Source organism: Phalaenopsis equestris, unplaced genomic scaffold, assembly GCF_001263595.1.
Source record: "Phalaenopsis equestris unplaced genomic scaffold, ASM126359v1 Scaffold000022, whole genome shotgun sequence".
NCBI classification, from domain to species: Eukaryota; Viridiplantae; Streptophyta; class Magnoliopsida; order Asparagales; family Orchidaceae; genus Phalaenopsis; species Phalaenopsis equestris.
In genome coordinates this window covers 1,543,977-1,563,691 of record NW_018164464.1, presented here as the reverse complement: position 1 = coordinate 1,563,691, position 19,715 = coordinate 1,543,977, and the positions used below count along the sequence as shown (strand labels likewise).

Here is a 19,715-nt window from a genome sequence, read left to right as displayed (position 1 = left end):
GGATCCCTTATTCGAACAAAATTTTTGGGAGAATTAAGAGTGGATGTTGTAAGAGAGTTTTGGAGAGTTTTTAAGAGAAAAGGAGAAAAGCTTCAGGACTCTTCTAGCTTCTTCATCTTTTTTATTTTCTTCATCTTCTTTCTCTTTTCTGTCGTTTCCTTCATCAACCTTCTCGTTTTTCTGGAGAAAACTGAGGAACGGAGGGATTTTCTTGGAGATGCGTTGGTATTCCTCCTTGTGAAGAACTTCTTCCTTCTTTGAAGAAGAAATGGAGCCATCTTCACCGGTGTGAGGTCAGAGATCGAAGCAAGCCCACAACACCTGTCACCAACCGCCGCGTAGGTGAGACAATCTTCAAATTCTCACAATTTCATTCCTAGCAAGCCTTTTTAGATCTGATGTTTGAGAATTAAGCTTAGGATTATGTGTTAGAGAAGAACGATAGGTTAAGGAGCGTTAAGGAGCCGTTTCTGTTGATTAACCCCTACGAATCTTTCAGATTTCCCCTCAAATTTTTAGCACATTGTCCTGATCGGTCGGGAACCTGATAACCCTGTGATTGTTCGGTGGCCACCTCGATTTAGCTAATGATAAAATCCTTTGATCCTTGTTCATTAGATCACGAAGGCTATGTTCGTGAAGGAAAACCTTCATCTTCATGATTTTCTTTTCGTGAAAAAACTCCTTCGCGTTTTGCCAACAATTAAAGGTAAGCACTCTATTACGTTGTCTGACGGACAATAACTACGACTTCATCAAATCCTAGATCCAATGTGAGATCGTTAGAACAAGTTTAATTTGTCATCAAATGTGTTGGTTCACATTTACCTGCATGCTCTTCATGATGCTTTGCATCTGTCATTTCAATAATGTAATCACTTTATTATGATCGGCCACCCCGGCCCAATCGATCGATCGCTCTGGTTTGATCGGCTGTCACGACCAGATCTACCAATCACTTTGGTCTGGACAGCCACCCCAACTCAACCGACCCTTGTTGGCCAAAATATCTAGTTGACCATTCCCTGTCAATCCAATGGATCAATTGTCTAACCTTATTCACATGTCGCATCTCTTGTATTTCATGTTAATTTCTTGAATTCATGCTTGTGCAAACAAAAAAATGCATGTTCAAATGATATGTGATATGTTAAATACTATTGCATAAAAGAAAAATCAAACTTTATCTTTGGGCATTTGCTTGCACATGGTGTCTCCTCAAGAACCGACACTTGTGGTATCGCCGCATACATATGCCACCATATGTGCGTGGCTCGATAGTTACATATCCTTGGTGAGTTGTGACTAGTAAAACAAACCCGCTAGTGTGTAAATCTTCTAAACAGAGACCGCGCTGCCTCACTCTTTCTGAAATCTCATTTAAATGTCGTAAGAATTTCATATTGTGTGTTGAATTCGGGTCATGCTCTGAAGCCACTGAACTCGTTAAGTGCACAGTATGTGTGCACTTGATTGTGTCACTTTGCATTTGGTACAAGTTTGTCATTTGTATTTTGCATAATATTTAAATCGTCTTTAGGCGTTTGTCGTGATTACACACCTCGATTGAGTGATCACGATGTGTTGAATCTTGTTGCATGTCGCATGCACATTATGTATGTGTCTTGATAGCAAATTTGATTCGTTAGATGATCAACTCGTTGTTGATCATGATGCTTTAACGAACATTATTTGTTGAGTAGATCTTGGTGAGCAATGTGAGTTATTGCATCATAACCAACACATATATGACTGTGCTAAGATTCCAAGGGTTCTAGCGTACGTCACATCGCATTTTACAGAATCGCATTTTATAGTCCATTATATTTTCAATACTATGCATTTAGCAAAATTAGGTTGTATGTGAGGTCAACTATTTTAAAACTCCTTTTGGGTGATATACATTAGATCCCTTAGATCTTTAGGATGGGGCTAGTGCTATCGACCCCGTAAAAGTCATATATCTAGACTTTACCCTGCACTTCACACATATTTAGATGTTGTGATTAGGTCACCTTATGTTTAGATGATTTGCTAGACAAGGGCAAAAGTGTAGTTAATGTTTTACATGTCTGACAGTTGTTCCTTGTTTTGTTGCCTAGTCATGCATTTTTGTGCTACCTTTGTGTCTTTACTAGGTATGAGAATATGCATTAGTATATTTAGGGGTGATTTTCTTGCAAGGATTCGTGCCTAAAAATAAAAAGGGAGCAAATAATGATTTAAAGGATAACATTTTTGTAGGTTCTGCTAAGTTCTCCCACCAGACATGACTCATTCTGTGTTACATGAATATAGCTAGTACTAACTCTACTGCAAATCAAGTCTTTTTTGGACTTTCTCATGTATTTGTTTAAAGTTCTTGGAGAGTCTATATCTAAAATAAGGTACAAACATGAGTTCTTAGGCGCTTAACGCACCGAACCAAGTGATAAGGACCAGGAGCAGCTTGCTCAGGTCTTGTTCCTTAAGTCCAAATTTTCTATTGTTTTATAGCTTTAAGATCAAGCATGTACATGCAGAGCCTGGTCGTATTTTCCTGTTTCTAGTACATGTTGCTAACACAGTGACACCTGAACTTTTATGTATTTATTTGATTCTTAGCTTGTTTACATTATGTTGTGTGCTGAATTTTCTCTTTCTTACCTTTGTGGGTTGTCTAGATTTATTTATAAAAGTGCAATCTAGAATCATTAAGGACCCAAAATCACTCTTTCAAAAATTCTAATAATAAATAAAATCAAGATAAATCAAAATTTAGAATTAAAATATCCCAATTTAAAAGAAAAATTATTTTCCTGCATGACCTTTGGCCAGATTTAAAACGAGTATGCATAGCATGAACGTCTCCCAAATCATAATTAATAGGGTCTCCACGCTTAGTAATTTAGATCATTTTACATGTTCCGAGGAGAAGCCCTTGTGCTCCTTCAATCGACTAAGCCCAACATAAATTTCTAGCTAAGTGGATGTATAACATGTAATAGAGTGTTAGAGGCTCCCCCAACTCAGACAGGAGCACAAGTCTTTTGTGTGAGCTTTTTGGTTTTATAGTCGGACCTCTCTATTCTTCTCTATTCCAGTGGCGTCTTCATCATTTAATTGATGGGTATAACTCCCACTTTCACCTATTTCACCTCTTAGAGGGTCATAGGAAATTAGAGATTTCTTTCATCTGACTTTAGGTCTTCCGAGTTTCCTTCGACGACGCAACTCATGGGTTGCTGACAAGGGAGCTTGGTAAGGTTGGGTTGACTACCTTCACAATCAAGTGGACTTAGAGTCTCCATAGCTTGGGAAAAAAATATTACGTCCAGCGTCTGGATGCAAGCTGTGTTCGACCAACAACTGCGATCCACCGAAAGGAGCGGAGGAGGAAAAACAACCTCCGGTGGATTGCAACCATTCGGACATAATAGTTTTTCGTAGCTTCTGATGACATATCTATGGTGTCCTGACCCGGCTACCTCTATCTACTTAGGGATTCCTCTCATTCATGTTGACACCTTTTTCGAGCCCAATCACTCCTTTGAAGAGTCGTTAATATCGTCTTGTGGGCCCTGCATGCATAGGCGTCGCCACCCGTAGTTGTTACAGTGATTCCCCTCAGACCTATAGCCCAGTATAGGACTTGAAAGCATCCGGATTCCCATCTTGAGATGATAAGAATCTTTTGGCTTCCCAATTAAATAGACATCATAAATAATGTAAGCAAGACTCTTATTATTGAAAGTATTCTTATTCATCTCCCAAGAAATTATCCAAAGGGATAAGTTCCTTCGGGAGTACTCTTGAACCCACAACAAGCACAAAAATTTGACTTTTTGGATACAAAGGTAGCATATGTAGGGATTTTTTTTGTAGATTGAATTTTAGAAAGTTTCGATCTGATATCTTCTGGACGTACATTCTTGACCTGTCACACGAGGATTACTTTACACAAGTCATTCTCATTTCTTTTCAAAATTTGTTTGTTTAACGTTTGTCGTATATCTTATCTTTCTGATTCCTCCCCTCTTCGGATCATTTCTAGGATCCGAGAGGAAGATTTATTTGGAAAAAGGAATCATATGATGATAAGACAAGCTAGTGACTCCGAGCCTTTTTAGAAAGGACCTAAAATAATGACACTGGAGCCCTTTTGCATGACATGATCCTGTTCATGGGATCGAAGCAAAGAAGGGCCTTGCAACCTTACTACAATACCGATCAAGCTTTTCTTATCGTGAAGAGATTGACCTATTTATATCTCCTTGCGAAGGGACATTTTGGTGTTTTAGTTCATAGCTTTTCTAACCAACTGATCGGTTCCATATTGCTCCCCCTTAATCATATGTGATTTTTTAAAGATTTTAGTGCCTTACTGACCTCAGAATTGAGCGAGATCTTAGGCTTATTGAATTCCTCTCATCGAGATACTCGATTTGATTATAAATATATTAAATTTAAATTTCATTTGACTATTCAATTGATGATCCAAAAACTTCAGTTGTGCTTCAACGACTTGATCTGGGGGCTTGATTGAACTCGGATTGAACCAATTTTAATATCATTGAGATCATCTTGCTGAGACGATTAGTCCAACTTTACTAAAATTGGGGTCCAGATAATCTTGAGTAAGAATTTAAAAAATCCCTTAAAATTGCATCGAGATTTGTACTTGATAAAAATTTGTTGATGACACTTCAATTATTATTCTTACTACTATTCATATAAACATTAACATTATCATCATTATGATCATCAACATTAATATCATCATCATGATTATTATTATTTTTATTATTATCATCTTCATCATCATCGTCGTTGTTGTCATTTTTTTATTACAAGTTGACTCAATTTGATTTGAAGTTTAATAAAACCTCCAAATCGACTCGAACTCAAAAAAATACTTGAATAAATTTTAAAGACAAATCAAATTTCAAGCAATTTTGGAGCTATTTCAGGTTTTAACTATTTTTATTGACCCAAATGAGGCTGTAAAAATCTATAGAAACCTTAAAAAATTACAATCATTGTGAAAACTCATTGCCTGTATAAGATTCAATTATTTTAAAAAATATTTCTTTTTGTTTAAATGTCAAAAGAACAGAAAGAAAATGAAAAAGTTTCATCCATGAAGAACAAAAAGAAAATGCAAAAGTTGCATCCATGAATATTAAATATAACGAAACTTGCTCTAAGTTTTACTCAACTCAAAATAGATTCAAGCTTATGTTAAAACCCTCACTTGAACTCATAATCAAGGTTGATTTTGGCTCGATCAAAAATAGCTTGAGTTAAAGAAAAAAATGTATAAGAGAATATAAGTATTAAATATTCTATATAACAAATAATTATATGAAAACTCAAATTGGTATTGATTTGAAGTTGAGTTTGGCAGGATTTTTTTTTATTTTTTATTTTTTATTTTTTATTTTTTGTCATGAAAAACACTCAAGAAGGACTCAACTTGATATAAGTTTGAAACATATTTATATAATCTGCCTAATATAATCTATATAATATGCACTTCTTTTACCAATCCACACTCCTTATAATCTGCCTAATATAATCTATATAATATGCACTTTTTTTACCAATCCACACTCAGCTAATATAAAAACTCAAACTGAAAAGAATATTCCTCTCCTAATAGTTAGAAGGCTTATGCTATCGTCATTAGTTTAGTTTAAATGTTTTACATTTAACATAGAACATGGATTTGACAATTGATCTATTTTCAATAATTATAATTTTTAATTGCTTAAAAATATTTTATTATTCTACGTTTTATTTAACAAATGAAGTTAATTTTAATTAAATATACTTTTTTATACTTAATTTTTTCTTTAATTTTAGATAAATTAAGTATCGTTATTTATATTATGAAAAAAAAAAACCTCTTAGAATGAATGGGAAGATAAAATACTATTAACTTCTAAAATTATAAACTTAAGCCAAAACTCTAAAATTATTAGAATAGGCGTACTATTAATAATCCCATATAAGGCACAACATTACTTTCTTGATTCTAAGTTAATAGAGTGCCTACTTTACACGCCACCTTAACACTACTAAGCAATGAAAGTTCTCTCAGAAGACCACAAGCTTATTTTCCCATTGCAGGCATCAATGTTCTAAGAAAAAAACCATGGCAGGGAAAAACATCAAGATTTTTGAGTCCGCATGCAACTTCCAAATAAATTCCTGTTCTAATTGGCAGGAATTCCATAAAAGGAATCATTGAATACAAGAGACCATTTGTGTTTGAAAAAATCTTACTCGGAGAAATCCACCCCTTGCCGTGAATCTTCCAGCTATTACAGTACTCCCTCCTGCGAGGAAACTTGAATGTTGAAACACCCCCCTCTGTTTCTGGATAAAATGAGCAAAAAATTAGCTAGCCCACGCTACTGAGTTTGGATATCTCTTAAATTTTCTAGCAAAAGAACAAGCAACTGGAAAAATGTCTCGCATCTAATAGTACCACTCCAGCATACAATCTCCTTGAAGTAGACATTACAAATATCCATTTTGCTCCCTCGGGCCCCTTCGTTGTATCAAGTGGTTCAGCTGTTTGCTTGTGCACAATTTTTCCATCAGCTGGCACATATTCATAGTGCTCGCGCTCTTGCTGAATCAGCGAGTTTGTCGCATGCAGTATAAAATAACAAATTGGAGGTGAAATGCAATTAAACTAAATGACACCAAAATTCACCAAAATTCAATGCTTAAACATGGGAGACAGAAGTGCTAACAGGTTGATTAACAATTGTTCTTTCATTCTAGCTATCAACTCTAACAACATTTAAGTGTGAAAGACAAATAGAATATGATATAGCAGTTTTTTCTCCTAGTTTTCTTATTGGAGCTTCTTGATGTTTCAATTAGAATACAGAAATATCATGAAATGAAATATGAAAAATACTTTAATAACATTCTATTGAAAATGCTCATAATATCAAGAAAAGAAAATTTCTTAGTTTCAAATTACTGACAGATAAAGATATGTATGCAAAATAATTTTAGTATAAAGCGCCACCATTTTGTTGGGATATGGCCAATGAAGATGATAAGTAGAAGCTATGTTAAACATTTTAAAAATTCAGTTTTTTGGTAGAGCACGTACGTATAAGTTGTAAGATAATTCTAACGCCTCAACCCGTATGTACTTGCTAACAAGAGAAACGTAAAAGCGAACAGGCAGTCAACCTCATTATTTTTTTGTCATAAATAAGAGGAGATTTTTGAAAATTGGTCACAACTTTTTCTAGGAACACTATGTTCAATGAAACAAGCGCCAATACTCCATCCCTTCCAAATATCTAAATATTTTTCCAAACACTGATGTCCAGCACGTTCCCACACAGTACCCAAGCAAATATGTAGTAGCGTAGAAAACAGGTTTTGAAGAGGAATAGTTCTCTTGATCCATTTTATTCACATGTATAGCGCGCGCGCACACAAATATGTATATATATATATATATATAGGGAAAAATTTTCCTAATTACAAACTTACCAAATATATCTAACCTACATTAGGAAAGGAAATAATTTTAAAATAAAAAAATAATAATATAGCACTAAAAGGGAAAAAATTAATCAAGAGTTTCCTAAGTTGTCTCAATCAAATCTTCCAGGATCTTCTCAAATTTCCTCCAAAATCTTATCAAATTTCCACACTCCCTCTCAATTTGGGCCGTAGATGTTGTAAAGACCAAGCTTGGCATTGAACTCCGAGAAGGTGCTTAAAAGAACAGCTTTGGCAAAGATATCAGCAATTTGTTGGTGTATCGAGATATAACTTAGCTATATAAATCCCAAGTTAATCTTTCAGAGATGAAGTGTCAACCAATTTCAATATGTTTGGTCCTGTCATGATACACAAGATTCTTGACAATACCACTAGCCGCTTCACTGTCACAGAAAATCTGTATAAGCCTGCTAGAGGTACATTCCAGTTTCCTTAACAATCTTTGAATACAGATCCCTTCACAAATTCACAAGGCGAGTGTTCTATACTCTTATTCTGCACTGCTTCTAAAAATAATCGTTTGTTTCTTACTTCTCCTTGCCATTAGATTTTCACATACATAGGAGCAGTAACCTGTGATGGACCTTTTATGAATTGCCCTCGTGGACCCTACCTTGGGTCTGCCCCTAGATCTCATACTTTTAGCAAACCTTTCAAATCACGTTTCTGGTGATTGCTTAAACCTATAGAAAGACTTCTTGAGTTTATAGGCTGGGTGTTTGTTAGAATTATTCTCAAATCTTGGTTATATTTTCATATACACTTCTATCTAGATCCCATTCAGGAATGCATTTTTTATGTCAAATTGATGTAGTCTTGATTCCTTATTAACTGCTACTAAGACGAGACTCTGATAGCGTTAATTCTGGCAACTGATGTGAAGATCTCCTAATAATCGATCCAATGGGCTTGAGTGAAACCTTTCGCAACAAGTCTAGCTTTGAATCTCAATACCCCTGTCAATTTTATATTTGATGTTGAAGGCCCATTTGCACTCAACCAACTTCTTATCCCGAGATAATTAGTAAGAACCAATGTACCATTATGTTTTAATGCTTGAATCTCCTCTTCAACTACTTTCTTCCATTCTAGATTTTCAAGAGCTTCTTCATGAATGAATTTAAGAATCTACATACCATCAAGGTTAGAAACGAAGGCTTTGTAGGATGAAGAAAGTTTCTCATAAGCTACATAATCCCGAATTGCAAATCTAATACAACTTTCATTGTTACCAGCATCATAAGGGGAAGGGGATACCTCATGACTACTAAACTCCTCACACAGTTTTAGGTTAATGTGGATTCGAGTTTTGTTTTGAGTTGTGTTGAATCAATACAAGTTGTCTTCCACCTGTTCAAGATTCTTCCATCTCTTTGAATATACACGAAATTCTTTGTTCTGGACTTCAAGTTTGGTTGGTTGGGTTAGTTGGGCATCCTCAACCGGGATATGAGGGCTAGGTGAAGTAGGGGGTGAGACGGTATAGGTGTCATCAAGTGCGTCCCAAAATTGATGATCATTTGCTCTCGCACACTAAAAATCAGATTTGGGGTAGAATGATTGATCTTAAAAGAACGTGAAATCCATGAAATTATAATATTTTTTGGTAATAGGAGAGTGACACTTATACCCCATTTTGTTAATGGCACACCCAAATAAAAATACACTTAATAGATTTAGGATTAATTTTTGTGTGATTTTGGGAATGGTCGTGAACAAAGAATAGACACCCAAAGATTTTAAATGGGATAGCAGAATAGAAAGCTCTGATGTGAGGATATGTAACCATCAAAAGATGAAGATGCATTTTGAGATTAAGTACCTACCTAGGCATAAGATTGATAAGTATGTTGCAATACAAACTGCTTTCCACCAAAAATATTTATAAACTTGATAAGACATCATAATTGAGCGAGATACTTCAAGAAGATGTCTATTATTTCTCTCAATTATCTCATTTTATTGTAGGATTTTAATACATTATATCACATGGATAATTTAATTTATTTTTAAAGAAAAAACTAAAAATAAAGTTAAAATATTCATTTGAATTATTACTTTTGCAGATCTGAATTTAACATTGAAATTAAGTTTGAATCATGTTATGAAAAATTTGAAAGATTTGGGTTATTTTAGATTTTTCTTTCATTAAGGCTAGCCAAGTGATTCTAGTATGATCGTCAATAAATGAGATATATCATCTAGCTCCATATAGATTTTTCACCTTTTAAGATCCTCAAATATCACTTTGGATAATGACAAAAATGTATGAGAGTTTGTATTGGGTCAGAAGATAGTGACAGGAAATCTCCAACTTTACCGGGGCTTAGAATCAATTAGATTTTATACCATACCGCGAAATAACGAAATCACACCAATTCGATAAAAAATCGGACTAAAATTTGAAACAGAAGCACAACCAAAGCAAATAGAAAAAATACACGAGAATTTATGTGGAAAAGCCAGAGAACGAGAAAAAACCACGAAGCCACACTAACAGAAATTTTCACTGAAATTCAGAATATTTTGCAAAGAACTCACAAGTTTTCTCTCCACACACAAAGAAAACGTACAGGACTCGCTCCATAATCTTTCCTATCTGTTCCGACGCAAAAAATCAAGCTAAATCACTGAAATCCACCTCTTCGATACGCCTCACCTTCACCGGATGTTCGTTGAAGAATTTCGAAGGAAGAAATGACAAATCTTCAGTTTTCGTCGCTCCGATTAGGGATTAAACCAAATTCCACCTGCAAACCTCCCATGGCGCTTAGGCACCCAAACTTGGCGCCTAAGCATCAAGCTTTCGAGAAGCTTAGCCTAAATTGGGCGCATAGGCGCTAAATACTTGGCGTCTAGGCACCAACATAACTGCGTCTGCATCTATATGGGAGCATATGTGTCCATAGTTGGTGCATAGGCTCTGACTCCTCTGGAGCAAGCCCAAGTGTGAGCGCATATGCGTCCACAACCCGGCGCATATGCACCGGATGTTTTGTTTGTTGCATCGTTCCACACAACCCAATAAATAGTTATTTTTAGTGTGTTTAGTGAATTGTCAAATGTTATATAGACATAAACTAATTTTTTTTAGTAATAAATAAATGAGAATACAACAAGATAATTGAAATTGGGAGGATGAGAAACAACAATGACATAACAAAACCTGATTTTCAAGAGACATGGAGTCAACATAAAATAGAGGTGAGACAATTTGTGTGTTTAGAGAGAAACTTTCCCTGAGTACAAACCCTATCAATCACCTTCCCCAAATCCACCACCTGAAATTCACAAGTTGGAATGAAATTAATAACACAACACAGGTCATCAAGGAGATTGTTGATATAAAGTTAGTTGTAATCTAGTTGGGGAACTTATAGCTCTGAAAAAAGCTGAAAATTTTTGAAGATTTTCACATTTCCTTTCCCCAACAAGCCTAGAGTGAGATCCATCGGCAAATCTAACCAATTTCTCTTAGTAGTTGATGAGAGCATGAATATCCCCATCATGTGATTAGAAACACTCTAATCTATTATTCAAGTCGAAATCCTCCACTATTAATAAGATAGGAAGATATGGTATATTGGTGTATCATCAAGAAGATAGACTTCGGAATAGAACTAGACGTCTTCATTTTGTACTTGAAGTAAACCCAATTCATGTTTAGGGCCGCAAGAATTCCGAGCTGTTGCAGGCTGTAGGATACTTGGCTGCATCTTGCTTCAAGGGTGGAGGAAAGCCTGGAAAACCAGAGGTCTGCTTGCACAGGCTGCATACCTGGGGTTGCTTTGGCTACAAGGAGACGTACGACAAGGAGAGAGAGAAGAAAGATCCACTGCTACGACCCTACTGGGGAAAACAACAGAAAGGAAACAGGAATCAGGAGGGCTCACAGTGAGTTTTGGGGCCTGTAGGGAGAATTCCAAAGCTGAGAGCTACAATAAGAAGCTCCGGCAAAGGGCCCGCAGGAAGAGGTGACTACAGAAAGGATTCTAGCTGCTGTAGGGAAGATTCCAACAGCTACTGCTATGTTTGTTGTCCTTGTTGTTATGAGATGTCCGCTGCAAAACCTAAACTGAACTGAACAGTCCAGCTGTTGGGAGGATTCCGAAGAGGGCATGCAACCTGTAGGAAGAGTACCGGTTGCAGAGAAGAGTGGCTGCAATCAAGAAGAGAATCTTGGGGGCCAAAAAGTTCAGTTGGCTGACGAAGGGCCTGCTACCTGCAGGGAGATATTTTCAACAGCAAGAGGGGCCTGTAGGGAGAAATCCGGCATAGGAAGAGGAGATTTCAGCTTGCCTGCAGGGAAGAGTAGATTTCGGTTGTTTGCAGGAAGGTGGTCTAGCTCTTTGCATAGGAGATTCCTGTTATGGCAAGAGAGAATCCGGTTCTGGCTTGCATAGGAGATTCCTGTTATGGCAAGAGAGAATCTGGTTCTAAATCTCTGTGTTCTTTTGGATTTGTGTCGTTACTGTTTTTCTTCGCCCTAATTTTCTCAACATGGCTGAAGGGATTTTCTAGCTCTACAAGAGGTACAGACGACTTTCCTGCAGCAAGAAGGAGGTCCCGAGGCACTGAGGGATCTAGGTTAAGGCAAATATCTCTAATACCATATAGAAAACAGATTTTGGAGAGGAATATTTCTCGTGATCCATATGATCTAAATGTATGACACAAATACAGGGAAAACAATCCCTCTTAATTTACAAACTTATCAAATATATCCAACTTAAATTAGAAAAGAAAATAACTTCGAAATAAAAATAAAATAATATAGAATAGAAAGAAATAAACTAATCAAGAGTTTCCTATGTTGTCCCAATCAAATCGTCCAAGATCTTCTCAGATTTCAACAATTAGCATTGGCAGTAAAGCTAAGATTAAAATTTCAGATATAGTTTTTTTAATTAAAATCATATTTAAATTAGATTAGCCTAAAAGAAAACAAAATGTTTTTTTTCTGAAAAGCAAATTATAAAGCTGCATTCGCTATCCACAGAACAGAACCTCACCATTCACATTTATAATCCATATTATTTTGCTACACCATTTCAGAAAATTAAAAATTTAAGTGAAAGCTCTAGGATATCAGTTCTTCACATCAACTTGAAGATATAAGAAGTTATATAAAAGTTCTTATAGTTGGGAGTTTAGTTGCAGAACTTACAGGGCCCAAATATTTTATGCATTGTTGTCGAAGCAATGCCCTTGGGCATTCCTTGAGGTCTACATTTTTTCCATCACCAAGATCCAACCTACACATCATACGAAAAAAAACCCCTAAGAAACTGGATACGTGACAGAAAACATGATGCTCATTGTTAATATTACATCTATATGAAAAAATCAAATAGGAAATGCACTTTTTTTTTATTCTCCTCCACATGATACCCCAAATACCGATTCAAAATGGCAGAGCAATCTAGCATTCACAAGCTAGCAAAGCTATGCTCAACAGAACATCAACTGATTTAAGCATAAACTAATCAAAGTATCCTCATCCTAGACAAACCTTTTTTACAAGGGTAAGGACCTCAGCAGGAAAATCATTTTATCAAATAATACTTGAGTTTAGTTAATGTCAAAACCAACTTTGTGAGCTGCAACATTGTGCATTTTCTACAAGTACATCACATTTTCCTTTTAGCTTTATTTTCATGCAAGCCAAAAACACATCACTAAAAAATTAAAACAGTCAGAATTCAATTTAGAAAATTAATATTTAAATATTTCTATTTTAGTAAATAATCATTGAATTCTATTAAATGAACTTGATGCTGCATATTGCAAAGTTGAAAGTGCACAATCAAGCAGCTTGTTTACCAAAAGTTAATGGTAGGCCATGATGTGGAAAGCACGTAAAGACATTTAAGATGTTATATTTTTTATTTATGACTCACATTTATTTTAATAACTTATGAGATTTATTTTTGATAATTTAAGTTATTAATTTAACTCATAACTTATGTAATAAATTATGACAACTTATGATATTTATTTTGATAACTTAAATTATTAATTTTCTTAACTCATAACTTATGTCATAATTTATGATAACTTATGATATTTATTTTTTGTAACTCATGATAACTTAAATTATTAATTATCTTAACTCATTATTTATGTCATAACTTATGATAACTTATGATATTAAATTTGTAACTTATGTAATCCCTAAAATAAATAGGTGTTATTAACTTATGTCGTTGATTTTAATACTAAAAAATAAATTAATTTATGAAATTATCATAAATCCTATTAGTTATAATCCCACTGATGGATGATCATGATTTAGAGAATGGATCATCTCTCTTCCTAACACATCCCGTACGTTTCCCTCCATCATAAAGTACAGAAAATTTCAAGGGATTAGAGAGAGAAACTTCATCTATTCAAGATTAAATTTCTTCAAGATCAAATTTCTTCATCATGAATACAGGTATGCGTTACTTTATTTTAGATATGTTCAAATCATGAATTTAAAAGATTTTGGCTATTATGTATTTTTGGAATTTGTGTCATGAATTTCAAACATGAATTTCTAACATGTGGTATCAGAGCCTTAATTACTAAATTTATGATTTTTCATATAATTTTATTTATACTAATTGTAATAAATTTCTGCTGTGAATTAGATCTTGAATTAGATCAATAAAAGTAAAGTAAATTGACGTGATTGAAATTATTATTTATTTAATGTCTATGTTATGTTTAATTTGTTCGTCACCAAAGTAACCAAATTAATAAGTTTAATAGACGTTAAATTACATAAATTCAATTACTCACGAGTATGTGATGCTTGTTATGAAATAATTTAACATTTCATTATAAAAATATTAAAATTTATTGATTATAAAATATTTTTTAGATCGCCAAAGTTTGATCATTTGTTTTATAATCTATGAATATAATTGTAGTATATTTATATACTTAGTTAAAATATGTTTATATATCCAAAGATAATAGACATGTCTCACTTGAGTATAAACAATTACCAATTATATTAAATTTAAGTCAAACATCAATTACATTTATTATCGTGTATTATTATATCACCCAAATAAGATTTCAATACACTATTATTATTTAAATCTGATTTTATATGAATATCTATGTAAGCTTAATGTTCGAAGCATTAATGTACAAACATGTTTTATTTATTTGCAGTAACTACTCATGTTTCTCTTCATTTGCAAGCTACATCTATTCAAACTTTTAATAGACTTAATTTCTCTGAATGACGTGAGCAAGTCAAGTTTCACCTTGGTGTTCTGGATCTTGATTTAGCACTCACGACTGAGAAACCTCCTACTGCTCTTACTGATTCTAGCAGTGCTAAACAAACATCTTTCTATAAAGTTCGGGAAAAATCAAACAGATTAAGCTTAATGTTTATGTGAATGACTGTAGCAAACAACATAAAGTGTACATTTTCTAACAATGAAAGTGCTAAGAAATTTATGAAATTTGCTGAGAATTGTTCTCAGTCTGATTTTGCCGATAAGTCTCTTGCTGGGACACTATTGAGTGCGTTAACAACATGAAATTTAATGGTTCTCATACCATGCATGAGCATGTCGTTGAAATGACGAACATAGCAACAAAACTTAAGACCCTGAGAATGGAAGTGAATGAAAATTTCCTTGTGCATATTATCATTAACTCCTAGCCTCCTGAGTATGATCCATTTCACATGAATAACAACACTATGAAAGATAAGTGGAATGTGAATGAACTACAATGTATGCTCATTCAAGATGAAGCAAGACTTAAGAAAAGAACAGATCACTCCATTAATTTCATGGGTCGTCAAAGAAGAGCTGTAAAGAAACCTGAAAAGAAGAATGGAAATAGTAAGCAAGGACCATTAAAGATTAATGTGTCATCTACCCCAATTCAGAAAGAGGAATATAAAGAAATTAAGAGTCACTTTTGCAGAAAGTCTGGACACTATAAAAATGAGTGTCAAAAGCGTAAGAACTGGTTCGAAAAGAAAGATAAACTTTGTGTTTCTGTATGTTTCAAATCAAATATGACAAAAGTTCCTTATAATACCTGGTGGATTGATTCTGGTTGTATCACTCATGTTTCTAATACGATGCATGAATTCCTTACAACCCAAATTATGAACTCAAATGAAAAGTTTGTCTTCATGGGAAACTGAGTCAAAGCGCCAGTTTAAGCTATTGGAACCTATCGATTGATTTTAGATACTGGACATCATTTAGACATTTTTCAAACACTTTATGTCCTTTCTGTTTCTCGTAATTTGATTTCATTGTCTAAACTTGATTATGTTGGATACTCCTTTAAATTTGGAAATAGTTGTTTCAGTTTGTTTAAACACAATCACCTCATAAGTTCTGGTATTCTTTGTGATGGCCTATACAAGCTTAAACTTGATAACATTTTCTTTGACACTTTGATGACTTTGCATCATAATATTGGTATTAAACGTGGTTTTATGAATGAAAGTTTAGCTTATTTGTGGACGTTTGGATCATATATCCAAAGAAAGAATTAAAAGATTAGTAAAGAATGAAATCCTTAATGAATTGGATTTTACTGATCTTGACATCTGTGAGAATTGTATTAAAGTAAAACACGCAAAAAACCCGCAAATCACACACTTAAGAAAGTCGCCACAAGAAGCACACAGCTTTTTAACATTGTACACACTGATATTTGTGGACCTTTTGATGTTCCATCTTTTGGTGGAGAGAAATATTTTATCACCTTTATTGATAATTTTTCACGTCATGGGTATGTCTACTTATTACATCAAAAATCTCAAGTTATAGATGTCTTGAGGGTGAATATAACTAAGGTTGAGATACAATTAAACAGAAAAGTAAAAATTATCAGGTCTGATAGAGACGGTGAATATTATAGAACTTACAATGAATCTGAACAATGTCCAGGTTCATTTGCTAAATTCCTTTAAACTAATGGCATATGTGCTCAATACATTATGTCAGGAACACCACAACAAAATAGTGTTGCAGAAATGAGAAATCGTACTCTAATGAAAATGGTTAGAAGTGTGATGAGTAATTCTTTTTTACCTTCATCATTGCGGATGCATGTTTTAAAGACCGCTGCATATTTATTAAACAGAATTCCTAGTAATGCAGTTCCAAAGACTGCTTTTCAACTGTGAATAGGAAGGAAACCAAGCTTAAGGCATCTGCGTGTTTGGGGTTGCCCAGCAAAAATAAGGTTATATAATCCACATGAAAAGAAACTGGACTCAAGAACAACCAGTGGTTTCTTCATTGGTTATCCAGAAAAATCTAAAGGGTATAAATTTTATTGTCCTAAGCACATTACAAGAATTATTGAAGCTGGAAATGTCAAGTTCATTGAAAATGGTGAAGTTAGTGGGAGTTTAGAACCACATAAAGTGGAGATCCAAGAAATTAGGGTTCAAGTTCCTTTACCCAAAATTTCTTCTCAAATTGTTATTCCTATAGTTGTTGAACAGTTTAACAACTTACAAGAACAACATATATATGATCAAATACTCCACAATGAAACTGTAACTAATGAATCTATATTAGATAAACCACATGAAGTAGTACTTAAAAAGTCTCAACGACAAAAACAGTCTGTTATTTCTAATGATTATGTGGTTTTTCTTCATGAATCCGAATTTGACTTAAGAGTTAATGAAGATCCAGTTTCATTTTTACAAGCCATAAAAAGTGTAAATTCTTCTAAATGGTTAAATGCAATGAAAGATGAGTTGAAATTGATGGATCATAACAAAGTCTGAGATATCGTTGAAATGTCTGAAGGTTGTAAAAGAGTCGGGTGTAAATGAGTCTTTAAGACTAAGCGCGACTCGAATGACAATATTGAACGAAGGTTTCACTCAGAAAGATGACATCAATTATAAAGAAATATTTTCTCCAGTTTCTAAGATAGATTCATTTAAAATTATCATGACACTAGTAGCTCATTATGATTTGAAGTTACACCAAATGGATGTGAAAACTGCCTTTCAGAATGAGAATTTAGATGAAGAGGTCTACATGAGTCAACCTGAAGAATTTTTTGTTGAAGGAAAGGAACACATGGTGTGTGAACTTAAGAAATCAATATGCGGACTTAAGCAAGCTTCCTGACAATGTATCTTAAGTTCAATGATACCATCACGCCCTTTGGTTTTAAAGAAAACACTGTTGATCAGTGTATATATCTAAAGATCAGTGAGAGCAAAATCATATTTCTCTTTCTGTAAGTCGATGACATCTTGTTAGCTACTAAAGATTTAGCTTATTATATGAAACCAAAAACATTCTCTCTAAGATTTTTGAAATGAAAGATATGAGTGAGACATCCTATGTGATTGGAATTGAAATATTTTGTGATAGATCACAAGGTTTGTTAAGGCTACCTTAGAAAACATATATCAAAAGAGTTCTTAATAGATTCAATTTCAAAAGGTGCTCAACAAGTGCTGCTCCAATTCAAAAAGGAGATAAATTAAGCCTTATGGTGTCCAAAGAATGATTTGGAATGTAAACAAATGGAAAAAATTTCTTATGCATCTATTGTTGGAAGCTTAATGTATGCTCAGACTTGTACCAGAACATACATTAATTTTGTTGTCGGGATGTTGGGCATGTATCAAATTAATCCAGGAGTAGATCATTGGAAAACTGCACAGAAAGTTTTGAGGTATCTACAAGAACAAAAGACCACATGTTCACTTATATAAGATCTAAAGATCTTGAAGTGATAGAATATTCAGATTCATATTTTGTTGAATGTGTTGATACCAGAAAATCAACATTTGACTATCAGTTCGTTTTGGCTGAAGGAGCAATCTCATGGAAAAGTGCGAAACAGACTATCATAGCTGCTTCCACTATTAAAGCTGAATTAGTAGCTTTCTTTGAAGCTACAATTCAAGATTTATGGTTGTGGAATTTTATTTCAGGACTTGAAATTATCGACAGTATTGTCAAGCCGCTGAAAATTTATTATGATAACTCCGCAGCAGTCTTCTTTTCCAAGAACGACAAGTATTCTAAATGTGTTAAACACATGGAATTAAAATACCTTGCAGTTAAGGAAGAAGTTCAGAAACATATGGTGTCAATTGAGCATATTAGCATTAATCTCATGATTGCAGTTCCTTTGACGAAAGGGTTGCCACCGAAGACATTTAATGAACATGTCATGAGAATGGACATTACCAAAACCCTTTATTAATTTTATGCTCTTTGTACTTTGATACTTTGAGCTCAATTTTTCTTATTTATGACATTTATAAAGCTTATTTTTATCGTTAGTATACACTTTATGTTGCATAATGTTCAACAAGATTTGTCTTTTAATAAACATTATGAGACCATGATGTTAATTCTCATTATGCTAAGTATATAATTGATATTGTGATACATGGAAGGGACTGTGTCGATAAATTGATGCACAACCGTCATGATTCATATTAATTTCATACTAATTAAATAATTTATGATTTAACTAATATAAAGAAGGATTTATCTTGCATTTTGTGCAGTATGTTATGTACTATTAAAATTAAGTGAGCCAAGTGGAAGAATGTTATATTTTTTATTTATAGCTCACATTTATTTTAATAACTTATGAGATTTATTTTGATAATTTAAGTTATTTATTTAACTCATAACTTATGTAATAATTATGACAACTTATGATATTTATTTTGATAACTTAAGTTATTTATTTTCTTAACTCATAACTTATATCATAACTTATGAGAATTTATGATATTTATTTTGATAACTTAAGTTATTAATTTTCTTAGCTCATAACTTATGTCATAATTTATCATAACTTCTGATATTTATTTTTTTAACTTATGATGACTTAAGTTATTAATTATCTTAACTCATAACTTATGATAACTTACAATATTAATTTTATAACTCATGTAATCCTTTAAATGAATAAGAATTACTAACTTATGTCATTGATTTTAATAATAAAAAATCAATTAATTTATTAAATTATCATAAATCTTATTGGTTTGTAACCCCCTTGATGAATAGTGATTAAATAGAGCATGATTTAGAGAATATGTCATCTCTCTTCCTAACACACCTCGTACATTTTCCTTAATCAGAAAGTACAGAAAGTTTCAAGAGATTAGAGAGAGAAACTCCATCTCTTCAAGATCAATTTTCTTTATCATGATCTTTATC

The 19,715-nt window shown here is 33.6% G+C and overlaps 1 protein-coding gene across 1 annotated transcript in view; it reads right to left on the bottom strand.

The window, feature by feature from the left end:
- Positions 1 to 19,715, bottom strand: part of LOC110018422 (IQ domain-containing protein IQM3-like) — a 30,085-nt gene that overhangs the window by 8,664 nt on the left and 1,706 nt on the right. The window contains exons 5-7 of the mRNA XM_020715731.1: positions 12,689 to 12,776; positions 6,473 to 6,619; positions 6,268 to 6,360 (exon numbers count right to left, since the gene is read on the bottom strand). Coding sequence (XP_020571390.1) covers positions 6,268 to 6,360; positions 6,473 to 6,619; positions 12,689 to 12,776 — 328 coding nt within the window. The remainder of the gene's footprint in view (positions 1 to 6,267; positions 6,361 to 6,472; positions 6,620 to 12,688; positions 12,777 to 19,715) is intronic.